Source organism: Sinocyclocheilus grahami, unplaced genomic scaffold, assembly GCF_001515645.1.
Source record: "Sinocyclocheilus grahami isolate Dianchi unplaced genomic scaffold, SAMN03320097.WGS_v1.1 scaffold553.1, whole genome shotgun sequence".
Lineage (NCBI taxonomy): Eukaryota > Metazoa > Chordata > Actinopteri > Cypriniformes > Cyprinidae > Sinocyclocheilus > Sinocyclocheilus grahami.
Genome location: NW_015505732.1, coordinates 1,482,257 through 1,509,506, shown reverse-complemented (window position 1 = coordinate 1,509,506; position 27,250 = coordinate 1,482,257). Strand labels below are relative to the sequence as shown.

The 27,250-nt window shown below is 37.6% G+C and overlaps 1 protein-coding gene across 1 annotated transcript in view; it reads right to left on the bottom strand.

Moving 5' to 3' along the window:
• The window catches only part of LOC107556053 (ephrin type-B receptor 4), a 47,397-nt gene that overhangs the window by 1,729 nt on the left and 18,418 nt on the right, over positions 1 to 27,250 (bottom strand). The window contains exons 2-14 of the mRNA XM_016239045.1: positions 21,586 to 21,656; positions 21,209 to 21,490; positions 19,635 to 20,025; positions 11,343 to 11,678; positions 11,100 to 11,224; positions 8,656 to 8,824; positions 8,314 to 8,413; positions 4,420 to 4,484; positions 4,202 to 4,315; positions 2,219 to 2,466; positions 1,388 to 1,603; positions 1,126 to 1,275; positions 225 to 418 (exon numbers count right to left, since the gene is read on the bottom strand). Of these exons, the coding sequence (XP_016094531.1) occupies positions 225 to 418; positions 1,126 to 1,275; positions 1,388 to 1,603; positions 2,219 to 2,466; positions 4,202 to 4,315; positions 4,420 to 4,484; positions 8,314 to 8,413; positions 8,656 to 8,824; positions 11,100 to 11,224; positions 11,343 to 11,678; positions 19,635 to 20,025; positions 21,209 to 21,490; positions 21,586 to 21,656 (2,461 nt within the window). The remainder of the gene's footprint in view (positions 1 to 224; positions 419 to 1,125; positions 1,276 to 1,387; positions 1,604 to 2,218; positions 2,467 to 4,201; positions 4,316 to 4,419; positions 4,485 to 8,313; positions 8,414 to 8,655; positions 8,825 to 11,099; positions 11,225 to 11,342; positions 11,679 to 19,634; positions 20,026 to 21,208; positions 21,491 to 21,585; positions 21,657 to 27,250) is intronic.

Genomic DNA, 27,250 nt, shown 5'->3' with positions numbered 1-27,250 from the left:
AAGTAGTACAAATGTAGATTTATGTTCGAGTCTCAGCTCCAGAGTTAATTATTCATTAATGACGTCATCAGTGACTAGTCGATTTCGACTCGACTTTCATCACATAAAAGTCGACTTTAAAAAGTCAGAAGTCGTTCAACCCCTGTTTTTGGTCCTCTTGCTGTGGCTCTTTGACATAACTGGAATAATAAGTGATATAGTGCTGTAATGGATATTAAACGTACCCTGCCCCCTCCTGCGCGGTGATTTTAAGCGAGGCAGGATTGCGAATGAGCTTGTCGAGTGCTGAGACGATGTTGGAAAAGCGTGGCCGTGCCGTCCGCTCCTTCTGCCAGCAGTCCAACATCAGCTGGTGCAGGTGAGTGGGACAGTCGGGAGGCGGCGGCAGCCGGTAATCCTGCTCAATGGCATTAATCACCTGATTGGGTAAAAAGAGACTATGTTTTACAGATTTTCCTGAAAATGCATGTATAATGTCAATATTAGCACTTTATAGCTTCATTTTAGCTTTATTCTGAGAAGGCTGGTAAGATTTTTTCTTCTGCTCACCAAAGCTGCATTTATTTGATCAAAAATACAGTAAAAATAGAAATATTGTGAAATATTTTTAGAATTTAAAATCGCTGTTTTCTATGTGAATATCTGTTAAACTGTAATTTATTGCTGTGATCATTTCTTCATTACTCCAGTGTCACATGATCCTTCAGAAATCATTCTAATTTGCTGATCAAGAAACATTTCTGATTATTATCAATGTTGAAAACACTTGTGCTGCACAATATTTTTGCGAAAACCGTGATGCATTTTTTTCCCAGGATTGTTTGATGAACAGAAAAAATTATATTCTTTTGTAAGATTAAAAATGTCTTTACTGTCACTTTTGATCAATGCAACCTTGCTGAGTAAAAGTATTAATTTCTTCAACAACAACAACAATTTTATTGGCACCACACTTTTGAACAATAGTGTAACGGAAAGCAATATCTGCAAACATTTCGGCTATTGTCCATAACAAAAATAACCATCTGGACAAGATTTCTACTGCATCTCTGATTTCATTTAAAGTTAAACTTAATGTAAAACAAAATGCAATCACAATAAAATGTCAAACATGCAAACACCTACATCCTGGTTGCTCATGTCCCAGTACGGCCGCTCTCCGAACGACATCACTTCCCACATGACGATGCCGTAACTCCACACATCTGACGCGGAGGTGAATTTACGGAAAGCAATGGCCTCGGGTGCCGTCCAACGAATCGGAATTTTTCCGCCCTAAAAAAGGCATTTCGGGATAAATCATGACGCTTGCATTGCTAGACATGCTCGGTTGCATTGTTTCCCCCCTATAATACTGAGTTCATGTGAAGTACTTCTCATTGCGTACCAGTGAGCTGGTGTAGGTAGGATCAGATGAATTCTCCTGCAGGAATCTCGACAGACCGAAGTCGGACACCTTGCAGACCAGGTTACTGTTGACAAGAATGTTCCGTGCGGCAAGATCACGATGCACGTAGCTCATTTCCGAGAGATATTTCATTCCCGACGCGATGCCGCGCAGCATCCCGACTAACTGTATCGGAGTGAACTGGCCGTCGTTGAGCTAGAGAAAAAGAAAGATCTGTGTCAGACGGTCCTCGTTATCATTTATTTCATGATATCAAAATTATATATATATATATGCTGCTGTCCCTTTAAGACTGAATGAATGTAATATACTGACACATATCCGGTGTTTACCTGTTTACGTTCACTTAAGCCATAAGCGACTGTATTTACATGAGATACTCCACACGATGGAGATTTTGACAGCTGTGTGTGTATTTGACAATTAAGGCGCAAGGAGAACTGATTGCAGAACTGGGATCACGCAGACGCGCGGCCAAGAGACATTCTGTCGTGCTATTCAGCGTGATTCTGTCCCGTCTTCACTTACTGCATGTTAATCGATAACGAATCGTGATTGGATGGTAATTATGTTCTACGACAAGCTTGGTTACCTTTGATTAGGCTGTTCTCGTGTGACAAGACTTCTACTACTTGCCCTGATCACCCAGTCTTAAAGAAATGTTGAAATACGGGACAAAACATGATTTTTTTCAAAATAAGTCAGGACACTAAAAATAGAGCTGAAATACGGGACTGTCCCGGGAAAAACGAGGCGTCTGGTCACCCTAGTCCTCGTGCACGAGAGCCAGTGAGATCAGCGCATACTCACTCTCAGGAAGGAGTCCAGAGCTCCGTTCTCCATGAACTCGGTGAGGATCATGACGGGGCAGCTGGCTGTTATTATGCCTTCCATGTGGATGATGTTGGGGTGCTGGAACTGGCCCATGATTGAGGCCTCGGACAGAAAGTCCCGCCTTTGCTTGTCTGTGTATCCACCCTTAAGAGTCTTAATGGCAACGTAGTTCTCCTTCTTACCCGGAATCCTCAGCCGTCCACGACACACTTCTCCAAACTCGCCTGAGAACGGCAAAACAAGGGACTCAGCTTTTGGGAATCTTTTCATCCAAATCATTTTTTAGTCCTAACAACAGTTGTGACTGTAATAAGCCATGAGTAACAAAACAAGACTTTTTTGGGGGGTTGCTTGGTGTCTATTTTTGTGAAATCTCATAACTATATTAAACTTGTTTAATAATTGTGACCCTGTCTGTGAAATCCAGGCTAAAGTCTCAAAATCGTAAACCATCAAAGTTTGATTTCGACCATTAATTTCACACTGATTTCAATCTTTGACATGGTCCTACTCAGTCAATATTAAAGATATAAAGGTTATATTTTCACAGAATGTTCTACATCTTTATGAAGGATGATTTTATGTAGAAAACAATAAATCACAAAAAAAACGACATTAGCTGGGTTTTCACAGGCAGGGTCACAATTGATGAAATTTGCAACATTGACGCAGTTGAACTGAAATGAAACAACACTGAACTAAATTGAGCTGAATATTTCTGCTGAAACTGGCATAACTGATGAACTTTGCAACAGTTATTAAACTGAACTGAAACAACATTATTCAGCAATATAATTCAATATAATATAATTCAGCAATTTAGTTCAAACGACTGCTTAACAGCTGAAATGTATGCATTTTTACTGTTATTGCTTTGAAACTCTGTATTCTATAAAGCATTACATAAATAATAACGTGACTTGAATGCACATTAAGACTGGAGTTCACAATATTACGCTTTTATTATATCTTTCAAATGACTGAAACCAAATACTTGACTTTAATATCTGAAATGGAAATATGTCCAGTAGAAGAAAAGCTAACACTTTCTACGAAGCCTGTATTTATAATACCTTATAAGAGCATTATTAATACATTTTAAAAAAGTATTATACAGTATGTTGTATCATCTCATAAGTAATCATAACAACAACCATTTTAATGCATTACAATATTTACTTATTTGTGGTTATAGCTTTTAAGATTATGATGATTTATAATAAACAATGAACACAATGCATCCACTTAACTTACAATGGATTATATTTCTCATAGTTATAATGTATTATAAGTTTCATATCTTGCCATTGTTAACTCGTTACTCTACTTAAAGCAGACAAAGACCACTTATAAATAATAACAACAATAATAATTATTTTTTTCTTATACAGCCATAAGATCAGATATCTGAATGTCTTATTTGTGGTTATAGCTTTTAAGATTATGATGATTTATAATAAACAATGAACACAATGCATCCACTTAACTTACAATGGATTATATTTCTCATAGTTATAATGTATTATAAGTATCATATCTTGCCATTGTTAACTTGTTACTTTACTTAAAGCAGACAAAGACCACTTATAAATAATAACAACTATAATAATAATTTTTTTTTTTCTTATACAGCCATAAGATCAGATATCTGAATGTGTAATATGGCACATTTGATTTGAACTATATTTATTGTAATATCAGTAAGATACTGTGCAGATCTTAAATAAATAAATGTCAAGATATGAGACTTATAATGCACTGTAAATTTATTGTGTGTTATAAATAATCATACTCATAAAAGTTATAACCACAAATAAGTTATTGTCATTATGTTGACATGAAACAACATATTCGAAGTTTATTTTTATAATGCATTATGCATTCATTATAATGCCTTAAGAATACCCTTATAATGTGTTATAAAACACAGAAGAAAGTCTGTGAGCGAGTAAGTCTTACCTGCCCCGATAACCTCCTCGATTTTGACACACGAGACATCAATCTCCTTAGCAAACTCTCTCACGGCCTCATTAGGGTCTTCGTAAGTGAATGGATCGATGTAAACTTTCACTCCTTAGAGGGAAAAATGTCAGTTACTCCATTAATCAAAAAACCCACAACTTAACCGGAATGCATAATTACAGTAAGATGCCGTGTGTGTGTGTTTCTGCGCTCACCGTGACCCATGAGATACTGGCCATTTTTGTCACTCGTTTCTGCATCTTTGAAATGACTTTGCTTCCTGTGAACAGAAAACGGATAGTTGATGTCAATGTCTGCTGCGAGATCTAAACTTCTTTCAATGCCAAACACTGGTGAACATCACACAACGTGTGCAAGAGCAGTCTAACATGCATATTCACATTTAAGCTTTCTAGATATTAATGGCCATTTTCAGGACTAGGGAAAAACCCACAGCAGAGGCTTCAAGCTATTAGTCATTTCACAGCTGAGTGAGTTAACGTTTGACTTAACGTGTGATGCTCTTCAGTTCAATTAGTCTGTTTCCACATCCCAAATCACCAAGTGCTGGTTTGATGCTCGTCTAGCAGGTTGACCGTGTTGTTGGCCACTTAGCAAGGACTTTTTGGCTGACTGACCATGGAAGTCTTGCTGGTTAAGCTAGTTATTAAACCAGGTTGGAGCACTAGCTCACCAGCATCTATATCCTTAGTGGCTTTACACCATCAGGTTTAATGGGAGAAATGCCAAACCCAATGTACTGCTGTTGGGTCTCGCTAAGGATGGAAGATACCACTTATTTTGTTTTCGATATGATACCGATACTTTTAAAGGCCAGTATCGGCAATACCGATACCAATACGATACTTCTAAACCGAACTTTTAAATTATTAAATTATTAAATTTCTAAGAGTAAAATGGGTAATGATACCCACTTAACTATATTTGAAATGCATTTTAACATTCAATATGCCTTAATTGCAATTTAAGTTATATTTTTGTTTATACGTGGTTAAAATAATGCTTACTGTTGAAATCTACAAATAGTATAGTTGAACTACGGTCACTTTAGTAAAACCATGGTTCATTTCCATAATGGACTGCCAGTGACAGACTGGTGCAGGCATAAAATGCAACCGCTTATTCTGACAGTGCATTATTTATATTAACATTACAGATTAGAACATGATCAATATGAACTTTTAATGTTCAATCTAAATAAATGCAATTGCACCAATTATGTAGGCTACAATTTCAATTTGTTTATTGTGAAATATCTCAAACAAATGTTTTTTTTCTGTCCTCATTGTTCTGGGCTGCCGTTCCCAAAAGCGTCAATGGTTTCTTATGATACTTTTGGGAAACGCAGCCCTGTTTGAATGAGCGAACGCTCTCTGTGATTGATTAGCATAAAGTTATAAGAATGGTCCATAAACATTACTTTAAGAACATTTTAACATATATAACTTTTAAAAAAAATGTTACATTGGTGTGAACGTCCCCTGTTCCCTATTGACTGCATGGATCGCATGTAAAACTGTGAAAAAGCTTCATAAAAATGGCTGATTAGTTAAGAAATGTTAATTCTAAAAGCATTTGGTTCAATAGTAAAATGCATTACCCAATCATTGTGTATTCCATGTGAGGATTGTGTTGTTAGCTTAGCCACATGCTAATGTCAGATTGCATCAATTGGGAGTCAGGTTTTCTTTAAACTTTGTGTGCAATCTGTAGTTTTTTAGCAAGGCTGGAAAAATCCTTGACACTGGAAGCCTGTTGTGTCATGCCTGTTCTGGGCACAGTGTGAGGCTTTATGCTTGTTTTGTTTCATGTTTGTTTTTGTCCTGTGCGGTCATATTACTCTGAGCAAAGAATGAACTGAATGCACACAAAATCCCTTTCTCCACCCCATTCTTCCTCTTCTTGTGTCTCTGTTTCTCACCTCAGGCTCCTATGCCTTATTCAGACCGTCTCATCGTGTATTATACTCTAACGCCGTCTTAAATTACTCAGGTTGTTCAAGCCCGTTCTCCTTGTCATTCTTGTTATTTTCTTCTCTCCCTTTTCACTGAATGTCCTTCTCGTTCCTTCTTTGTGCTTTGGACTTGTGGACACTTGCTTATGACCCTAAACTGTATTCAGAGGACCTCACTTGTTTGTGACTTAAGGTTAAAAGGAGAAGGGGGACTTCAGTGTTTTTTTTTATATTAAGGCATTTTAGGAGAAACATCTAAAACAAAAGTTAATATTTTAGATGAAAACATGACTGAGAACATCAGTGCTTTTAAATAGCAACACATTTTTTCCACATCTATCTTTCTCCCTGATTTCCCAGGACTAAAATAGCTGTGTTTGTCCCACCCACTGCTGATGGCAGGTCTGGACCGGAGGCTTCCAGTGAGTGTGTGTGTGTGTGTGTGTGTGTGAGATTGATTGTAGGGACTCTCCGTTTAACTGGGTGTCAAAGTTTGTATATGTAATGTGTGCAAATGTGAACGATATATGTAAACCACTAAACAGGCACGCTCCTGTAATCTTAGCTGTGCATACGTGGCCATACATACATCCCATTTATCAGCAATCTGAGTCTGAGTGTCCACTGGAGTGTAAGAATGTAAAAAAGTTTGTTCATTGTGTAGGTACACTTGCGCTTAAAGAAGTGTGTGTGTGTGTGTGTGTGTGTGTGTGAGTGTGTGTGAGTGAGTGTGTGAGTGTGTGTGTGTGTGTTACCCCAGGGTCACGACTATTGTTCTGCTGATTTGGCCTGTGGAGACTGGGGTGGGAAAACTGTATCCTGTCTCCACTTCCCCTTTCTACTCTCTCCTCTCTCTCTCTCAATTCCCACAAATTCATGAAGCTGAAATAACTGTTAGGACAGCCCGATCACTTTGGAAATGTACATTAGGTCTTTCGGCTCAAACAGGCTGGTGTACAAAGGGCTAGAGGCAAATTAAGTCATTGTCACTTCTAGATATTCCATTTAATTAGGTCCACACAGAATTACCAGAATATATATATATATATACTGTAGCTTAATATGTTTATTTCAGTTTTAGTTTCAGCAATTTTAGTATTTCTACTTAAAATTATTTTATTTCAGCTAACTGCCAAGGCAACATTTCCATTTTTTTAAAAAGATTTTTAAGTTTCTTTTAATCAAATGTTTATATTTTATTTTTATTATTTTAATTGCAGGAAATGATTTCTAATCGTTTAGTCAGTGTTATTTTAGTATCATTAATATACTATTATAGTTTTTGCTAATATTTTAAATTGTATTTTATTTTAATATTTTCTGTTTTCGTTTAAATTTTAGTTCAAGTTTCAGTATTTTTGTTTGTTGTTGTCATTTGTATTAGTTTTTCTAATATATTTATATAGTTTTTATTAGATTTTAGTTTTAGTTTATTTAGTTGTAGTTATTTCAGTACTTTACAAACATGAGAAATGTTGCTTTGGCAGCTAGCTAAAATAAATGTTTAATAATAATAATAATATGTTTGAGTTTTTACATTTTGTTTTTATTTCATTTAATGTTAATTTTATTTCAAGTAACAATTTTTGTTTTGTTTTTGAAAAGTTTTAGTTAACGATAATAACCCTGGTTTTAGTTTTAGTTAACAATATCAACACTGGTCATTCGTGCAAAAAGAATGACTATTTCCAAACAGGTTTCCCAAACTCATGCATTACTCAATAAAACAGGTAGTGCTAAAACCATACTATTAATTGAGCCAGATGACACAATAAATGTTTGAATGCAATGATGTGAAAGTGTCACAAAGTCAGTGTTCAGGTCATTAACCTACAAAGAGCTTACAGTTGCCTCTCATTATCCCAGGATAAGACAAAGTATCTCAACATTGAAAACAGCACATTCAACTATATGTGTTCGACTCTGCTGACATTTCTAGTTTTAGTGGTTGCTGAAAGCATTATTAAAAATAGCCTAAATATTTAATAAGCAAACATGCAGTGGACAGGGCACGAGTGAATGACGGCTGTTCAATTCTGTGGAAATCTCCTGAGCTTTCTGCACTCACAGTTTCCACACAGGCCCAATTATAACAACCTCACACTCTCTTTTTCTTGTTGGTCTCTTGTTGTACCTTATACAGTAGATCGCAGCAGCAATGACGATGATGAGGAGCAGCATGCCCATGGCTATAAGGATCCCGGTAACAAGCAGCGGAGACGAGGAATCATCTTCTAGGGAAACAGAGAGAGGCACACAGCCAGAGTGAGAGAGAGATGGGTTAAAAACAGAAAAAGGTGCGATACAATCTAAAAAATAAAAATAATAAAAAAATAAAAATGGCTTCGATCTACACAAGGAGGGAAAAAAAAATCAATAAACCGCCTTCTCAAACAAAACTCTAGGGAACAAAAAGTTGGGCACTAATAAACGACCACAACACTGAGCTGACGCCTCCGACTAGAGCTTTTCTTACCGTCAGGAAGGGTCCGAAAGACGACAGCCTGACTGAAGCTGCCGTAGCCGGCCAAGGTGCGAGCGCGGACCTGAACCTCATACTGCGTCGCCCTGCGCAGATCACTCAACACCACCTCGTTGATATTGCTCTCCATATAATGACAGGCGTTCTCCTCAGAGCCGCGCTCCTGTCAAAGGAACACAGACACCAATATCTTCCATTAAAATCGTTTAGTCGATACTTAGTCGAATGGAGACAGAGAAACAGGGAGAGGTCATAAAAATAGAGGAGAGGGCAGAGAAAACGGAGGTATAAAAACAATGAGAAATCACATTATTCTGAGTAAATGCTGTGTGCTCTTTGAAACCAGTGTGAGACGTCTTGAGTGCAAGTAAAAGACGTGACGAGCATAAGTAAAAGCACTTAAATGAATTGCATTATGGTTTACATTTTTATTAAATGCAATTAGCTGACCTTAAAGGGTTAGTTCACCCAAAATGGAAAATTGGCTTGTGTTTTACTCACCCTCGAAGCATCCTAGGTGTATATGACTTTCTTCTTTCAGACGAATCCAGTCGGAGTTATATTAAAAATTGTCCTGGCTCTTCCAAGCTCTATCATTGCAGTCAGCGGGTGTTGCAGTGCTTCAGTCCACAAGAAGTCAAATAAAGCTCGCGCATTCATAATAAAACATGCTTCACACGGCTCCGGGGGATGAATAAAGGCCTTCTGTAGTGAATCCATGAGTTTTTGTAAGAAAAATATCCATATTTCAAAAGTAATAAACACTTTTATATCACTTCCACCAACTGTCATACGCGGAAGCCGTGCCGGCGGATGTCATAGCACGTCGGCGTTGCGTGATTAGTGACGAACGCGGAGAGACAATAAAATGAATTAGAAGTACAAACCGAAGATTTGCAAAGAAAAATCTCGGAGGATTTCGATATAAACCAAGAGGAGACTGGTTTTCCTTTGCTAAAGTAAGGAAACTTTGCTTCCTTTGCTCCTATTAAACAAACTCGCGAGACTAGCATTTCTCAGAGGCGCGCGCGCTGCGCATACGTCATACACCTTCCACCAGATACCGGAAGTGAGAGAAAAGTGTTTATTACGTTTAAATATGGATATTTTTCTTACAAAAACTCATGGATTCGCTACAGAAGGCCTTCATTCATCCCCCGGAGCCGTGTGAAGCACATTTTATTATGAATGCGCGAGCTTTATTTGACGACTTGTGGACTGAAGCACTGCAACACCCGCTGACTGCAATGATAGAGCTTGGAAGAGCCAGGACAATTTTTAATATAACTCCGACTGGATTCGTCTGAAAGAAGAAAGTCATATACACCTAGGATGCTTCAGGGGTGAGTAAAACACAAGCTAATTTTCATTTTTGGGTGAACTAACCCTTTAAGAGTGCTTTTTGACCCACTTCAGTACATCTTTATATGCACATTTCCTTGTCTTTGCAGGGACAAGCATTTGTGGCAAACTAAAATATCCTTTAATGCCATTTCTATAGAAACTTGCATTTAAATATATTTGTAAGTACACATTTGTAATAAAGACGTTGCAATTTAGTTCATTTTAAATATATTAACTTTAAATGTTATATCGAATAACACACCAGAGTTAAAATAATAATCAAGTGTTTTACATGTGCTTTAGTGTGTTAGTCAACATATCAAAATACGTGCACTTCTTTAAAGCACCACACAATTATTAAAACAATGATTTAAAATGTAATTTAATTTGACACTTAAAAAAAAAAAGTTTCTTAAAATTTTAAGTTTATTTTAAGTTTCTAAACTTTTTTTTAAAGTGTACTTTTTAAAGATTTTTAGATTTCTTATAAAATATATAAGATAAGAATATAGATTTTTTTTAAATATTTGAAATGCACTACAAGTGCACATTCAATACAATTAAGTGCACTTCAAATATGGTGTAGTATAGACTAGTATAGTAGTTTTTATGTAGTAGTAGTTTTCTTCTCACAGTAGCATTTGTGGTAAACTAAAATATACTTTAATATTATTCCTATTGAAACTTGCATGTCCTGTATTAAAATATATTTGTATTTACATATTTGTAATGAAGCTGCAATTTAGTACATTTAAAATATATTAACTTTAAATGTAGCATCAAACACATTAAGGTAAAAATTATAATTAAGTGTAGTCAACACATCAAAATAAGTGCACGGCAAAATATTATGAAAACAATGATTTCAAATGCACTTTAAAATAAAATTTTTATTTGGCATAATTACAAAGTGAAGTCTACTTAAGTGTGTTAAGAAACGTCTCTCTTTAAGTACGCTTAAGTGGCCTTTTATTCCATTAATAATATATTATCTGCAATACAGTTTATTAAAAATATACTTAAAAGAATTAAAGTTCACTACAAGTGCACACCGAAAACACTTAAGCGCACTTCTAGTATGGTGTAGTATTTACCTTCTCACAGTAGCGTAGCTGGTACTGGAGGATCCTGTAGTGTGATTGGGTCGGTGTGTTCCAGTGCAGCGTCAGGCTGGATTCTGTGGCTGTGATCTTCCTCAAACCCGACACCAGTACAGGAACTACACACACACACACACACACACACACACACACACACACACACACACAAGCAATTAACACTCAACTAAAACAACAGCATTCAATCATGTGCACCTTCGCTGTCTCTCTGTGTCTCACCGTTGGGGCTGGTGGTGATGTTGATGGTCTCCCCCGCGGGCCCCTGCTGACTCAGAGGAGAGACCCCGTTGAGGGCCATCACGGTAAAGCTGTAGGTGGTGTGAGGTCGGAGACCCCAGATGCTCGCGCGCCGGCCCTGGATCCCAGTCTGGGACGGCCGGTAATTCACACCATCCCCGCAAGGGGCGCAGGGGCCCCTGGGGGCCGGGCACATTCGACACTCCACACTGTAGGTGAGGTCCGATCGGCCCCCGCTGTCTAACGGTTCGCTCCATTCCAGCGTGAGAGAGGTGTCATTGACCTGGGGAACAGGGCTGCGCGGGGACGAGGGCGGACCTGAACAGGACGACAAACACAGGACGTTTGATTCAACTGGATGACACGTCTGTAATACCCAGAATGCAACATAAAAACCAATGTAGTATTCAATGTAGATCACAAGGAAATGAAAAGAGGAGGGAAAGCAGACTAATACGGGGTTAAAGGAAGTCAGAGAGAGGGGAGTTTAACCCTATAAAGCCTGACATCTAAAAAAAAATCTACTTTTTTGAAATGGAAATGTTTATTTGCATGGTTTTTTTTAAAGCATTATATTTGATACATCAGGCTCATTATAACTCATATAGTATGATATGGTGAGAATATGGAGCTCATATGCAAGGAGGAAAAGACAAAAATATGCAATCTAATGCAGTTGTAAAAAATCTTACTAACCTCAAACTTTAACCCATTCATTTTCAGATGACTCTTCTAGTTTGCTAGCTAAACCAGCACTAACCAGTCTGGACCACCATAGTCTTTTCAGTCCAACAGAGAAACAACAGGTTGTGTGGGAATGAGTGCTGTGTTATCATGTATTAAACAAACACACTTTCCCATCAAATAACCCCCCCCCCCCCACACACACACACACACACACACTTGCCATCTTAAGCACAAACCTCATTTGTCCTTTTGCGTCAACATTTAAACAATCATTTCGACAACAAATCCAAACATTTGCCGGTGTCTATTTCAGTTGATGCTGGTTTGATTCAGGCTTGAAACCGCTTCTGAATCTCTGTGTGGTAAAGTCCGCTGTATGATATGAAATATGATCATGCTCTTCTACATGTTTAGCCACTCAATCACTTAATTATAGTCTCGCGACTGACACAAACACACACTTTCAGCAGAAAAACCCACACGCATTCAGGTTACCCAAGAAACTTTAGTAGCTGTCTTGACATGTACTCACAACACTACACACACACACACACACACGTATGAACGAGCAATGCATAGTCTCATGAGACAGGAACAGACGGGCTTACAGACGAGTTTGCCTGACCAGTTTAATTTCATAATCAGTTCTCCACATCCCTCGTATTGATAGAAACACATCTGGATTTAATTAGCATCAGTTTCACTCCGACCAAAACGTGGTCTGAATTATCCTCCTAGTTAAAGCAACTTTACACTGGTTTGTGTGTGCGTGAAACGTTTCCATAATGAATGTCTGTGAATGAATGTCTACTCGCTGAAGGATAAAGACCTTCGGCCCTCTGGTGGTTTTACAGACACAAAGATGCTATTACTGTTGACATCTACACCAGTGTCTCGTGTTGAGGTGGTGTACTACGGATGGACAGATTTTGAAATGTATCAATTATGAATCTATACCATTTTTAAACAAAATGGTACACTACCATTTAAAGGTTTGGGGTCGGTACAATGTGTGTGTTTTTTTTATTTTGAAAGAAGTCCCTTCTGCTCACCAAAGCTGTATTAGTTTGATTAAAAATACAGTACAAACAGTAATATTGTGAAATATTATTCCAATAATTTAAAATAGTTTTCTATCTGAATATGCCGTAAAATGTAATTTATTGCTGTGATCAATGCTGAATTTTCAGCATGACCCTTCAGAAATCATTTTAATATGCTGATTTTCTGCTCAAGAAACTGATTTTTATAGATGCTGAAAAAAGTTGTGCTGCCAAATATTTTTATGCATTTTTTCAGGAATCTTTGATGAATTGAAAGTTCAAAAGAACAGCATTTATTTGAAAAGTGACATGTCTTTAGTCACTTCTCATCAATTTAATAATAAAATATATTAATAAAAAGCTCATTTTTATTTATTTTTTAATCGTACTGACCTGAAATCGTGCCGAACATTAATGCATCTAACTTCTGAGTACCTTTGCTCAAGGCAAATTTGTGTTTTATAGACACACACCGATTTGAATCCCATCCAAATTGAACGTTTTTCTCGCACAACCTCGGGGGGGAAAAAAATTACTGAACAAATTACTTGCGTTTTTTTCTTTCTAGAGGGTCCTCAGAGAAAACTAATCTTGTCCAGATAGGAATGTCTGTGATTGTGGTATGTTATTGTTTTCACAACTCTTCTCCTCATTTATTTCAAACCTTCACTGAATGCTATAACTAAAGCTAATTTTCTTGTTAAACTGCCTGGAGAACCATTACTTTTTTGCAAGCTTTCTGGGTGGTCCTGCGAGTGCTGCTGGCAACCCAGTCGATGCTAAAAGACAATTACATCGATATACGAGTGTGATCTCAGAACGCGCTCAGAGCAGCGTCAGGTACGATCCTTATCTTTCTTCATTCCTTCCCTTCATTACATACACAATGTGTTAAGTATACGATTTATTAATTGGGTTTCGAGACACACACATTCAGAGCACATGATCTTCTAGAACGCCCAAATCTAGATGACAGACACTCATAATGCGATTATTGAAAAAACAGATAACACTTTACTTAAAGCCTTTATATATAATACATTATAAAAGGAGTTTTAATGCACCTTACAATGCATCGCATGATCTCATGAACCACAGTTATAATGCATTATAATACTTAATCTATTCATTGTTACACCTTTAGAAATTATAATGCATGAAAACACATGAAAACAAACCTTCCGATATTATAATGCATTTAACTTTGGTTACAATTATTTATGGAAAGATATAATGCATTACAATGTACATTATGAATACCTGTATAATGCATTATACATAAAGGCTTTAAGTTAACATAAAACACTACTACACTATATAGATAGAGAGAGAGAGAGAGAGAGAGAGAGAGAGAGAGAGAGAGCAAAGATGCATTAAATTAATAAAAAAATAACAATACATACATTCATAATGTTACAAAAGATTTCGGTTTCAAATAAATGCTGTTCTTTTAAACTTTCTATTTATCAAAGAACAATGTTTTTAACATTGATAATAATCAGAAATGTTTCTCGAGCAGCGAATCAGCATATTATACTGATTTCTGAAGATCATGTGACACTGAAGACTGGAGTAATGATGCTGAAAATACAGCTTTGATCACAGAAATAAATTACAGTTGAGAGAGAGAGAGAGAGAGAGAGAGAGAGAGAGAGAGAGAGCAAAGATGCATTAAATTAATAAAAAAATAACAATACATACATTCAGCCATAACATCACTGACTCAACCGCAGTATATTCACAATTGACAAGAAGAGATTGTACATGTGTGAATCTGCATGTGGTTAATTAGAGTCATTAGTACCGTTCACCACACACACACACACACACACACATCTCGTCTGTCCTCACAGTCCTTCACCTGATAATAATCAGAAATGTTTCTCGAGCAGCGAATCAGCATATTATACTGATTTCTGAAGATCATGTGACACTGAAGACTGGAGTAATGATGCTGAAAATACAGCTTTGATCACAGAAATAAATTACAGTTTAAAATAGAAAACAGTTATTTTAAAAGGTACAAATATTTCATAATATTACTGTTTTTACTGTATTTTTTATCCAATAAATGCAGCTTTGGTGAGCAGAAGAGACTTCTTTCAAAAACATTTAAAAATCTCACCGACCCCAAACTTTTATACTGTGCCATAACATCACTGACTCAACCGCAGTATTTTCACAATTGACAAGAAGAGATTGTACATGTGTGAATCTGCATGTGGTTAATTAGAGTCATTAGTACCGTTCACCACACACACACACACACACACACACATCTCGTCTGTCCTCACAGTCCTTCACCTGTGACCCCGTGACCACACACTCTACGTTCAGCCTTTCACCTGCCCAAAAAACTCCAGTATTCTCTCTTTTATTCCGTTCTTTCTCTTTTTCTCTCTGCTCATACCTAATTGGTCATGTCATTAGAGTGCCTTTGTACTGGACACATCCCTGCCTGCAGGCGCCACTATTATGGCTTTGCACTGCCTTTGTGTGTGTGGGTGTGTGAAAGAAAGGGATGAACAGCAGATGTAGCTTGTTTGAGTGGATGAATGCTGAGTAAGTCATAGAGTGAGTGTGTGTGTGTGTGTGTGTGTGTGAACTCCAGGGGTTCACGCCCACAGAAAGCACAGCTGCAGTGTTTAACAGATGAGTATAGGCTTTAACACCCCACCCAACGCAAGAAACTTCATTAAAGAGCTGAAGTCATTTTTGAAAACTGGGAGGATTTGGACTGATCCACTCCACTGAGAGACGTGATTACTTTAATTAAATAGATCAGTCGTGTCCTTAAATTAATTTTCCCGGTTAAATCCTTTTCCCGGTCAACTTAAGCTAGACCTACACGCATGCAACATATGCTGCCCATTACCACAGAAAACCACTGTGAATGCGAAGGAAAAACGTGTTTGCTGTCATTAACTTACAATAGAAGTCAAACCTGGGTTTTTTTTATTTGCACGAAGCTGTGTCATCATTTTAAATGAAGACTATTTTCTCGGCGGATGAACTTAGTTATGCATTACAATAATTCCAGTTAGTGTCTCATGCAAATACAAGTTATATTTGTGTTTACGTTCTACTTTTGAAACAATGACAATTCAATCATTTATGTACATGTGCCTCAGCTTGTGAAGAAAACACATTTGCATAAATTGAAATTATTTTCTGCCATAATCAAAAGCATATCTTTACACTATTTCAAAAGCGTGGGCCAGTATTTTTTGACAAAAAAATAATACTTTTATTCAGTAAGGACACATTAAATGAATAAAAAGTGAAGGTAAAGACATTTATAATGTTACACAATATTTTTATTTCAAATAAATGTTGTTCTTTTGAGCTTTCTATTCATCAAAGAATCTGTATACATACATATATATATATATATATACTGTATATATAGCAGCACGACTGTTTTCAACATTGATAATAATAATAAATGTTTATTGAGCAGCAAATCAGCATATTATAATGATTTCTGAAGATCATGTGACACTGAAGACTGGAGGAATGATGCTGAAAATACAGCTTTGATCACAGAAATAAAATTACATTTTACAATATATTCACATAGAAAATGGTTATTTTAAATTGTAATAATATTTTACAATAGTAATGTTTTTAATGCAGCCTTTGTGAACATAAGAGACTTCCAACAACACTGAAACATCGCAATTTTTTAATCTTATCGACCCTAAACGTTCTAAAGCAAGTGTATGCCTTGTCTGTGTCACTGTGGTCTTACTCATTCTTCAAAAGATGGCAGACATAAATGCAATCTCACGTAAGGTCTTGTGACCCAAAATATCGGACACATTAAAGACTAACATTTATCAGAAAAGCAATTAATCTGTCATCTGTCATCTATCAGCATGTCACATTAAACGATCAAAGACTGGTGATTTTGCCCTTTGATTAAAGCATGCTTCTGCAATTCATCTGAGAAGGCAATATAGCTGTGTGCGCCGGCTTCAGTCGCTTTGGATAAAAGTGTCTGCCAAATGCAGAAATGTAAATGCGCCCCGGATGCACAGGACTGTAATGTAATAGCGAGTGAAAATGTGTCCAGCCGTAGGACACTGATGAATTACACCGTAATCCTCTCTCCTCATTTCTCCACAGCGAGCGTCTCCACTTCCTCTAGTTTAAACGGCTTTTCTGTGAGACCTTCATCTCACCTCTCACACTCAGTCAGTGTTTTCCCTCCTTCTCAAGTGGCACAGACTTTGTCTAATTCAGTCCCATCTGTCCTTTACGGTCTCTCTGGCCTCTTATCAGGCCAGAGAGTTGTAGCCATTGTCAGTATAAACGTCCTCAAAACTTACTCTTGAAGGTAGAAAATCAGTGTGTGTGTGTGTGTGTGTGCGCGCGTGTGTGAGCGAGTGAGTGAGTGTGTGCGCGCGCGTGTGTGTGCGAGTGTGAGTTTGTTTGTGTGTGTGTGCGTGTGCGTGCATGTGTGTGTGCAAGTGTGCGTGTGCGTGTTTGTGTGTGAGTGTGTGTGTGTGTGTGTGCGCGCGTGTGTGAGCGAGTGAGTGAGTGAGTGAGTGTGTGCGCGCGCGTGTGTGTGCGAGTGTGAGTTTGTTTGTGTGTGTGTGCGTGTGCGTGCATGTGTGTGTGCGTGTTTGTGTGTGAGTGTGTGTGTGCATGCATGCGTGTGTGTGTGCGTGTGTGTGCATGCAAAATATTCAGTATTCGACAGTCTCTTAGGTTCATACATTTGTGACAGTAGTTATAAAGATGGGAGTTTATGCTCAGAATGGCGAACTGCTGTGTGCTGCATACGGTGCACAGTAAGAAAGTGTTTCGTATGCATGGAAAACCCAGTTGACCAGCTACATTTGACAAAATGTGTATCATTCAACCAGAGCACACTGTGAGTCTCCACAATGCAATGTGCTCAACCTGACCTTCAGTCTCCTATGGGACGAACTGGAAGGAAGACCAGCTCTGAATTCTTTATTTTTATATCTTGGTTCACTATTAAATCAGATTGTACGAAACTATTTACTTGCAACATAATTAATGCCACTGTTAGTTAACAAACGATGTTAAACTGAAAATGCTCTGTCATTTTTCATTATCAGATGGTAATAGCAAATACACTACAGTTCAAAAGTTTGGGATCAGTAATATATTTTTTAGATTTAATATATTATTTTTAAATAAATGTTTTCAAAGATATGTATCATGTTACATAAATTTCTATTTCAAATAAATGCTTTAAATAAATAAATTTTTTTTCTTAAAGTCCACATGAAATCAAAATGAAAAAAAAAATGAAATATTTAGAAGTATTTAGAAGATATAAGATATAAGCATTCAAAATGTCTCTCACTTCCGGTTTTGATGACGTCACCCTGCACTTCAGCTTCTCATCAAACTTTGTCCAATCAAATGCTCTCTAGAATCTGAAATGCCCCGCCCCCTACACTATAAATAGACGCTGAAACTGCGGCTGAAATAGGTCACTTGTTCACAGAATTAGTATTTTCTGTACGCTGAATGGCACGTAGTGCACTATATGGGGAATAAGGAATTATTCAGACAGTGTAAATATGCTTTCCATTGGGTCGAAAGAGTCTGGTTTTACGTTGTGTCACGCACACAGTCTGCTCCGGTCCAGAGACACGATATCACGGAGCGGATCACATGCACGAGTTGCGCAGACCACGAAATGTATCAGCCCCATTTGAATTCTACCCAGAATGCTATATTTTATAGCGATTTGGATCAGATTAGGAGGAGAAACGGTTAGAGAGACAGCACGAGAACGAGTAGAAGAGATAACACCGGTGCCCTGCACCGACATAAATGACACAATTTTCAAACGACATCCTCAACATAATTATAATCACTGTTTTCATATTGAAAAATAAAGGGCTAATCTATTAGACTGTGGCTGTCAAAAGCTGTCAAATGCAGCTATTGGCTATTTAAAAAGTGGGCGGGGATGCTCGATATGCCCCGCCCCATCTTCCTGTTTCAGTTTAAATGACGTCACCACATAGCATAACGCTGCATGTGTTAAGGCACTTCGGTGGACCTTTAATTTTCTATTCACCAAAGAATCCTGAAAAACACATTGTGGTTTCCACAAAAATATTCGGCAGCACAACTGTTTCCAGCACTGATAATAATCAGCATATTATACTGATTTCTGATGATTATGTGACACTGAAGACTGGAGGAATGATGCTGAAAATACAGCTGCGCATCACAGAAATACATTAAAATAGAAAACAGCTATTTTAAATTATAATAATATTTTGCAATATTTTACTGTGTATTTATGATCACATCAACACACTGCTTGGTGAGCAGAAGAGATTTTCTTCAAAAAAATATAAAACCCCAAACTAAATGCTACTCCAAGATAGTGACACATTATAGAAGCACAATACACTGAGCAGAGAATCAGCCGTAATGAGTGTAATCATATTCCGTGATGTTTAAATAAGATACATCAAAGAACGGTTTAACTGAACTGAGATTTGGCTAGATTTTTGGCTTCAGAGAAGCCCGTTGTGTTCTCACTCACCTCTACACTCCAGTTCTCCATGGCTGGCCTCGAAGCCCGGCAGGCAAGTGCAGGTGGTGGTGGGCTGGTCCACCCACTGTCCATCTTCCCCGCAGAACATCTTGGGCGATCTGGGATTGGGTCCAGGCTGCTCTGCGTTGGCCACACACTGGCCCACCGCCTCCTGGACCAGCGAGCGCGGAACTGTCTCCGGGAAGACGGATAGCGAGCACGTGAGAGCCGGACACTTCTTTAAGAAGACGCGCACAGATAGAAGTGCCATGCAGGCGCCCTGGGCCTGGAACGCCAAGTAGAATCCACGTTTGGTCAAAGGGCCCAAACGCAGCGTTTTGACATTAAACTTCTTCTCTCCACCTTTGCGCAGCAGGAAGTCCGCGGCCACCGTGTCCACCTAATGGAAGCAGAAATACGGTAAACACTTGTTTAGGAGATCTTTTACATTCCGATTGAGACTAAACGAGAACTGACCTCATAGATATTCAGTGTTTTCCACACATGCATGATTGAGATTAAATAGAGAGAAAGCGGATGTGATCTCACATCACCTCTGTAGACTTCAATAATATCCCAAACTGTACTCAAGAGTGTGATCTCAAACATTTCTCATCAAAGTCTCCCGAGCCCAAATTATGTGCTGTGCTATCTACAGTCATTTTAGGGTTATACTCTCTAAGTACCCTAAGAAGTGCACTTAACTGCACTGAATGTGCATTTGCAATGCACTTCAAATATTTAAAGTATATATATATATATATATAAAAAGTACTTGCAGATAAATTATATTAATGAAATAAAAGGTCACTTAAGTGTACTTAGAATACACCTTCATGTCAAATTTTTAGAAAGTTTTTCTTTAAAGTACATTTTAAATCATTGTTTTAATAATCTTGTCATCATACAAAGCAGTACACTTACTTTGATGTGTTGACTAACATACTAAAGCACATTTAATGTACTTGATTATCATTTTAATTGTAGCCTGTTATTCAATATTACATTAAGTTAATACGTTTTAAATGTACTAAATTGCAACTTCATTATGTGTAATCACAAATATATTTAAATACTTCACATACAAGTTTTCAACAGAAATGACATTAAAGTATATTTTAGTTCACCATAAAGGCTTGTCAGTACATTCAGCATATTTCAAAGACAATAGAAGTAATTATATAAAGAGATGTACTTAAGTCTTTAAGAAGTGGGTCAAAAAGGCACTCTAAAGGTCAGCTAGTTGCATTTAATATTATTCTATAAATTATTTTCATGCAATTAAGTGTCCGAAAACATTAGATACGGTTTGCACTTAAGTATATTCTTTTAACAGATATCATTCCCGTAAACTCTTTTTAAAAGTATGCTAAATGTACTTCTTTTTCACAAAGGTATGTCTACATACCTTTGTGTCTTTTTGATTTCTCAGAAGGAGAAACATTTGAGACTAAATTGATTTGTTAATTAGATACTGAAACTGAAATCTATCAAATGTTCCTTTCAGTCATGTTAATAACGTCTCTCATTTATACGATTTATCATGCGCATTCAAGTGTGTATGATCGTCTGCATGTGTGCACCTTGGTATAGGGGTTCTCCATCCACGCGGGGTGGGTTGCAGTCGCGTCATCCGTGTCGCTCTGGTAGTAGTAAAGGTTGAAGGTCTCTTTGCAGGATCGGTGGTGCGTGATCCGCGATGAGCATTCGATCATGGTGAAGAGCAGCTCCACGTACACCTGCGATGCCTCTTGGCGCTCGATGAGCTTACTGCGCAGCCAGTGACTGGACGAGCCGTCGGCTTGGCAGATCTGATAGGTCCTCACGCTGTTGTTCTCCTCATCTAGACCACTGATCTCCTCCCACTGCACAAACGAAGGAAATCAGTTGCAATAACATACGCTTTGACTGAGGTTTTGCTCGGCATGTAAGGGTCAGACACTGGAGCTGCTGGACTCACCTCAGGTTTAGAGCGAGAGTTTGTCGTCCACTTCAGATCTGATGTCTCCATCTTCGTATTCATCAGGACTTCTGTCACACACAAGATAGAGAGAGCGGGTTGTGTTAAAAATAACTAAATAGATAAATCACCAAAAAAATATGAGATCACAATCTTTAATATTGCCTTGTCGTGTGCTTAATTGTGTGTTTGAAGTGTACTTCACATCTTAAAAGTATGGGTTTGTTCAAGAAAAAAAACTGGACTTTCTTTCTTCTGTTGAACACAAAAGAAGATATTTTGAAGAATGTTGGTAACCAAACAGCTGACAGTAACCATTGACTTCCAAAGTATGGAAACAAATACTGTAGAAGTCAATGGCTACCGTCAACTCTCTGGTTACCAACATTCTTCAAAATATCGTCTTTGTGTTCAGCAGAAGAAAGAAACTCACACAGGTTTGGGACAACTTGAGGTATTATTGAAGTATTATTTATTAAAAGTATATTTTAAAAAACTGTACTTACAGATAATATAATATTAATACAGTAAAAGACCACTTAAGTGCACTTAAGAAACCATCTCTCTTTAACATGCTTCAAGGGATAGTTCACCCTAAAATAGAAGATAGTTTGAAGAATGTGGGTAAACAAACAGTTCTTGGTCCCCTTTGACTTCCAAAGTATGGAAAAAAATACTATAGAAGTCAGTAATAGTATAGAAGTAATTTTAACTGTAGTCCTCATGATGCTTTTTAACTAGTGTGGCTTCACCAGCAGGGTTTCCTTAGTCAACCAGCTTCACCAGAACATTTGTTTTTACCGGTCCACTAACAAAAGCAGCAGCGGCCATTCAAACCCACGGAAATTCATGCAGATCTGCCGTTTTTTCAGCACGATATGACGCGGCAACATCGGAGCAATGACATTTTTCCTCCGAGCACACAGAGGGCAAGGGAAGTTCCCAGAGGTTCGATGGTTTGGTTATCAAATCATGTCCAGCAAAAACAAATCTGGAAGCTATGGGCGTGTTTCTCTCTCATAGCGACTTGCGTAGCTGCGGTATCCCACAAGGAAACCGACGGACATGGGAACAAGGGCACAGCCTAATTTTACACTCGCACACATATACAGTGACAATACAAAATCACTATATAGAGTTTCAACCCAGCGGTGAACGATGGTCATTTAATTTCCAGTGAGCATCCTTCCTTTCATCCATTTCCTCTCTCTCCCTCTCTCTCTTGATTGCATTTTTGCTTGAACTGGCTGTTGGTCATTACTTATTGATGCTGGTGATGGGTTTTAATCAGGCATTCATTCAGTCACCCCCTCCAGACTTCTGCGCACATATCTGGCCTGGGGTTCTTGCTATGGGAGCCGCGCTGGTCATGTGACCACCCGAAGCCACCGCACGGTTCAAACCGGCTTCAATCACAAAGATCCTTTGATCTAAAAATACTACCACCGAATATATTCCCCTCTCTCTCTTTCTCCTGCCGTTATTTGTTCAAACTCCTTTCTTACCCTCGTCTCTGAGGAGGAACACCTTTATTGCATGTGCTTTTCCCACGAGTGTTAGAGTTTAGCATACGGAGATGGAATCGATGCGTTTCTGTCGGTACGTATCTGGGTCGAGACTTGTCTTGGGGTCTAGAAGCTTTCTGTTGGTTTAAACCACAGAAAAGCATCAATGGCAAGAAGAAAAAGATGTTGTTTAAGCACATATGGCTGCAGGGAGAACTCTGGATATGTTCCGAATGGATATTACTTACTGTGCTGTATATACTTTATAATGTGTAATATGTAAAACAGTCAATAACTTCAAACTTTAGTGTGCTGCATTGTTGCTACATGACATCATGTTAAATGTTTAATTGTGTGAGTAAAATTAATCGTTTAAGGTCATGCTGAAATGGCAGTAGCAACAGCTTTTTCTTTCATATTGTGATGTACATCGAAGTAAAACGGATTATTACAAAAGAAAAAATATGTAGGGTGGGGACTTAGTTCTGTCCATTGACTGCTGATTGTCTGAAAGCAAGCTTGCAGTTGATTGTAAGAAAGGGGCGGGGTTTAAGCGATAAATGATTAATGTTAATCACTAAATGATTGAAGAAGTCATCTGAAGATCCAGTTATGACATTTTGATAAAAAATTACAAGGTCAAAACAAATGAAAAAATAAATAAATAATAATAGTAATAAACATGCATTGATGACTATATCAGTGAGGTTTAATAAAAAAACAGATGTGAAACAGGGTGAATTTCCATTTTATGCTGACTTTAAATCCAGTTTTATGCAAAAATGTGTTAACTTAGCAGTTTGAGTAAATGCATAAGTAAAAAAAAAATTGTTAACGAAAACTGAAACCATAAAAAGCTTTTTCATTGCTTCAAATAAAAGAAACATTATCTGAAATAAAATACTAATATATATAACATTTTATTTCATCTAGTTGCCAAGGCAACTTTTCTAATTTTAGTTTAATCAAAGCACTAAAATAGCAAGAACTATTTAACATAATTACATAATTAAAATGTAATAATTATAATGCATTATTTACATTTTAAAATGATCTAAAATAAAATAAATTATAAAAAACTAACTTTTTCTATAATTGTATTTATCATATTTTTGTCTAGTTTAGTTGAAGTGCTAAAATAACTAAAACTACACATTTAATAAAAACTAAAAATATATATAAAAAAATCGAATTTGACATTTTAACAAAAATTTAATAGTATGTAGTAATATAATAGTAGGCTCTGGTTGTATATTCAGCAAGTGTAGTATTTCACCCAAGTATATGGTGTGCACAGAAGACTAGTATACTGCACAGAGTATACATACTGCAAGACACACACCCGATGAGTCTCTGTATGTATCTGGGTCGGAACTTGTCTTGGAGACTGGAAGCTTCCTGCTGCTGGTTTTCACCTCAGAATCGCATCAATATTCAAAATAATAACCAAAAGCCCATATTTGAGCGCGCAGGGCCTCTGGGAGAACACTGGCATGTGCTCTTTCTCACTCAGTGGCACCTCCACACGCTCCTCCCTAACGCAGACATTTCTCCCTCTCGCTTTCATTATTCTCCCCATCACTTTTGCTTTTCCTGCTTTCAGATTTCACATTCCTTTCTTGCCATCCGTCCGGCTCCATTTCTCTGCTCAATAACTCCATATGTCCCCAGCACACTCTTTATCTCTGGGCGCTTCCCTCTATCGCTCGCTCTCCCGCCTCTGATGTCGAGAGGCTGCGGACGGCTGATAACCACCATCCAGCTCGGAGAATCAAAGCGAGCGGCGCCCGGGACGCCGGAGGAGAGGATGAAAGAGGGATGAGAGGGGAAGAGTGCCGGCGAGGGAGGACACAGGGTGGGAGCTTTTGGAGAAGAGGGCAAAAAAAAGAGGGAGAGAGGGATGAGACAGGACGGATAGCTGACGGTGATTTGCCACTGTGAGTGTTGCTCCGAGTTCAGAGGAAAAACTAATTACAGGCTCGTTTACATTAAAATGCACACGCACACGTACACGGGCGAATCTCATGAAACCTGTCGAGAACATGCCCAGCTCATAATTCATCCCACAAATCAATAAAAGATTCAAGAAATTATATGTTGCATAAAAAATGTGAAGCATGCTTTGTTTTTTATTTTGCATTGTGACATTTCTAAAAATGTATTACTTTCGCCCCAAACTCTCATTTGTGTAATATACAAAAAATAGTTCCTGTTATCATTACATATATTAATATTAAAAAACTCACTACTGCAATATAAATCAGGGTTATCACTGTTAAGTCAAATTTAATTCTAAGCAGTAAAATTTCAATACATAAATATACATAAATACATAAAACTTAAACTAAAATAAAAAAAATAAAAAAAATCAACATAAAAAGTAATATTTCAAATAAAAACAAATACAAAAGTACATCAAATTACAAAAAATTTAACGGAAAATAAAATTAAAACAGTAAATATTTTATAAAAATAAAAGTTAATTTAAAATATTAATAGAAATGATAATAGTAATATCAAATTAACACTGACATTTATATTTAGTTTTTATAGTTCATCGTATTTGGTACTAATGGTACTATTTTTGTACTATACTTAAACTGTATAATTGGGGGGGTAAAAATTCTGAATGCATAAATCCAAATGGTTCAAAAAACAAACAAAAAAAAAACGGGGGGGGGTTTTCTTTTACTTTTGTTGTTGGTATGAAATATGACCTGGTGCTTCATCCGTGAAGTGTGCGTGTATGAACACCAGGTTATTGAGGACTACGGTGTGTGATGTGATAGATTGTGGTCTGTTACGGTGTGTGTGTGTGTGTGTGTGTGTGGGCCTGTATGTAATTACAGTGGTCCATATCCTGCCGTCTACTCTATCATAACTTATAATGGGGCAGGAAAAGTTTCTCCTTATGGCTCGCCTTAAAAAATAGGTTAGACACAGCGAGACTCCAAAGTTGACAACAGGATTATCACTCACCTGACACACACGCACACAGACACACACACACATCTGCCCGTGAGTCTCTGGCCTGATATCATCAGTAGCGGCTGCTGTTCTGATGGATTAGGCTCCCGGTGGGCAATTTCTGTCCGAGCCTGCTTGTTTTGTTTTTTTGACCCGTTTAATGCAGTGGTTCCATTTAGATACACCATACCGCACGGCTCTAACATGAAATCTCACCTCAATGCACGTCAGTGAGAAACCTGCAGCAAATTCACAATCACAAGTGAGACTCTTTTACATCTCAGCTGAGTCTCATAGAAAGCAATGCGATCAAATGGAGAGCTAATAGTGACTTCAAGTCGATTTTTGAGAAGAAGACCCCGATTGTCTCATGGGTTGAGTTTCAGAGATCTTAATGTCTCAAACTGCACTCAGATTTGCCAACATACAAAGTCTGCAATCAAAAACCAGAAATTCTAATATGAACATTTGTCATAAAATTCTACAAAGTTATCTGAGGTATGTTCAACAATTGTGTCTTAAGAAAAAGATCTGAGAAATGTGCACTCCGTTATCTCTCCTGAGCTCTGAAAGAGCAACTTCTGAGCAATATAATGCTCCAGTGGGTGAGGAAATAAAAGGTAGCATGAGGCTTTTGTGACGAGAGTTTGACCAGGTGTGTTCACGACTACTCAAAAGTACTATTCAAAATGTTTTTCAAAGAAGTCTCTTATGCTCACTATAGCTGCATTTGTTCAATCAAAAATACAATAGACAGTAATATTGTGAAATATTACAATTTGAAAGAACTGTATTCTATGTGAATTTGTTAAACTGTAATGTATTTCTGTGATGTGCAGCTGTATTTTCAGCATCATTCCTCCAGTCTTCAGTGTCACATGATCTTCAGAAATCAGTATAATATGCCGATTTGCTGCTCAATAAACATTTCTGATTATTATCAATGTTGAACACAGTTGTGCTGCTGAAACCTTTTGTGGAAACCTTGATGCATTTTATTCCAGATTCTTTGTTGAATATAAAGTTCCAAAGAACAGCGTGTGTGTGAGTGAGTGAGTGAGTGAGTGAGAGAGTGTGTGTGAGTGAGTGAGTGAGTGAGAGTGTGTGTGTGTGTGTGTGAGAGAGAGTGTGTGTGAGTGAGTGAGAGTGTGAGTGAGAGAGAGTGTGTGTGAGTGAGTGAGAGTGTGAGTGAG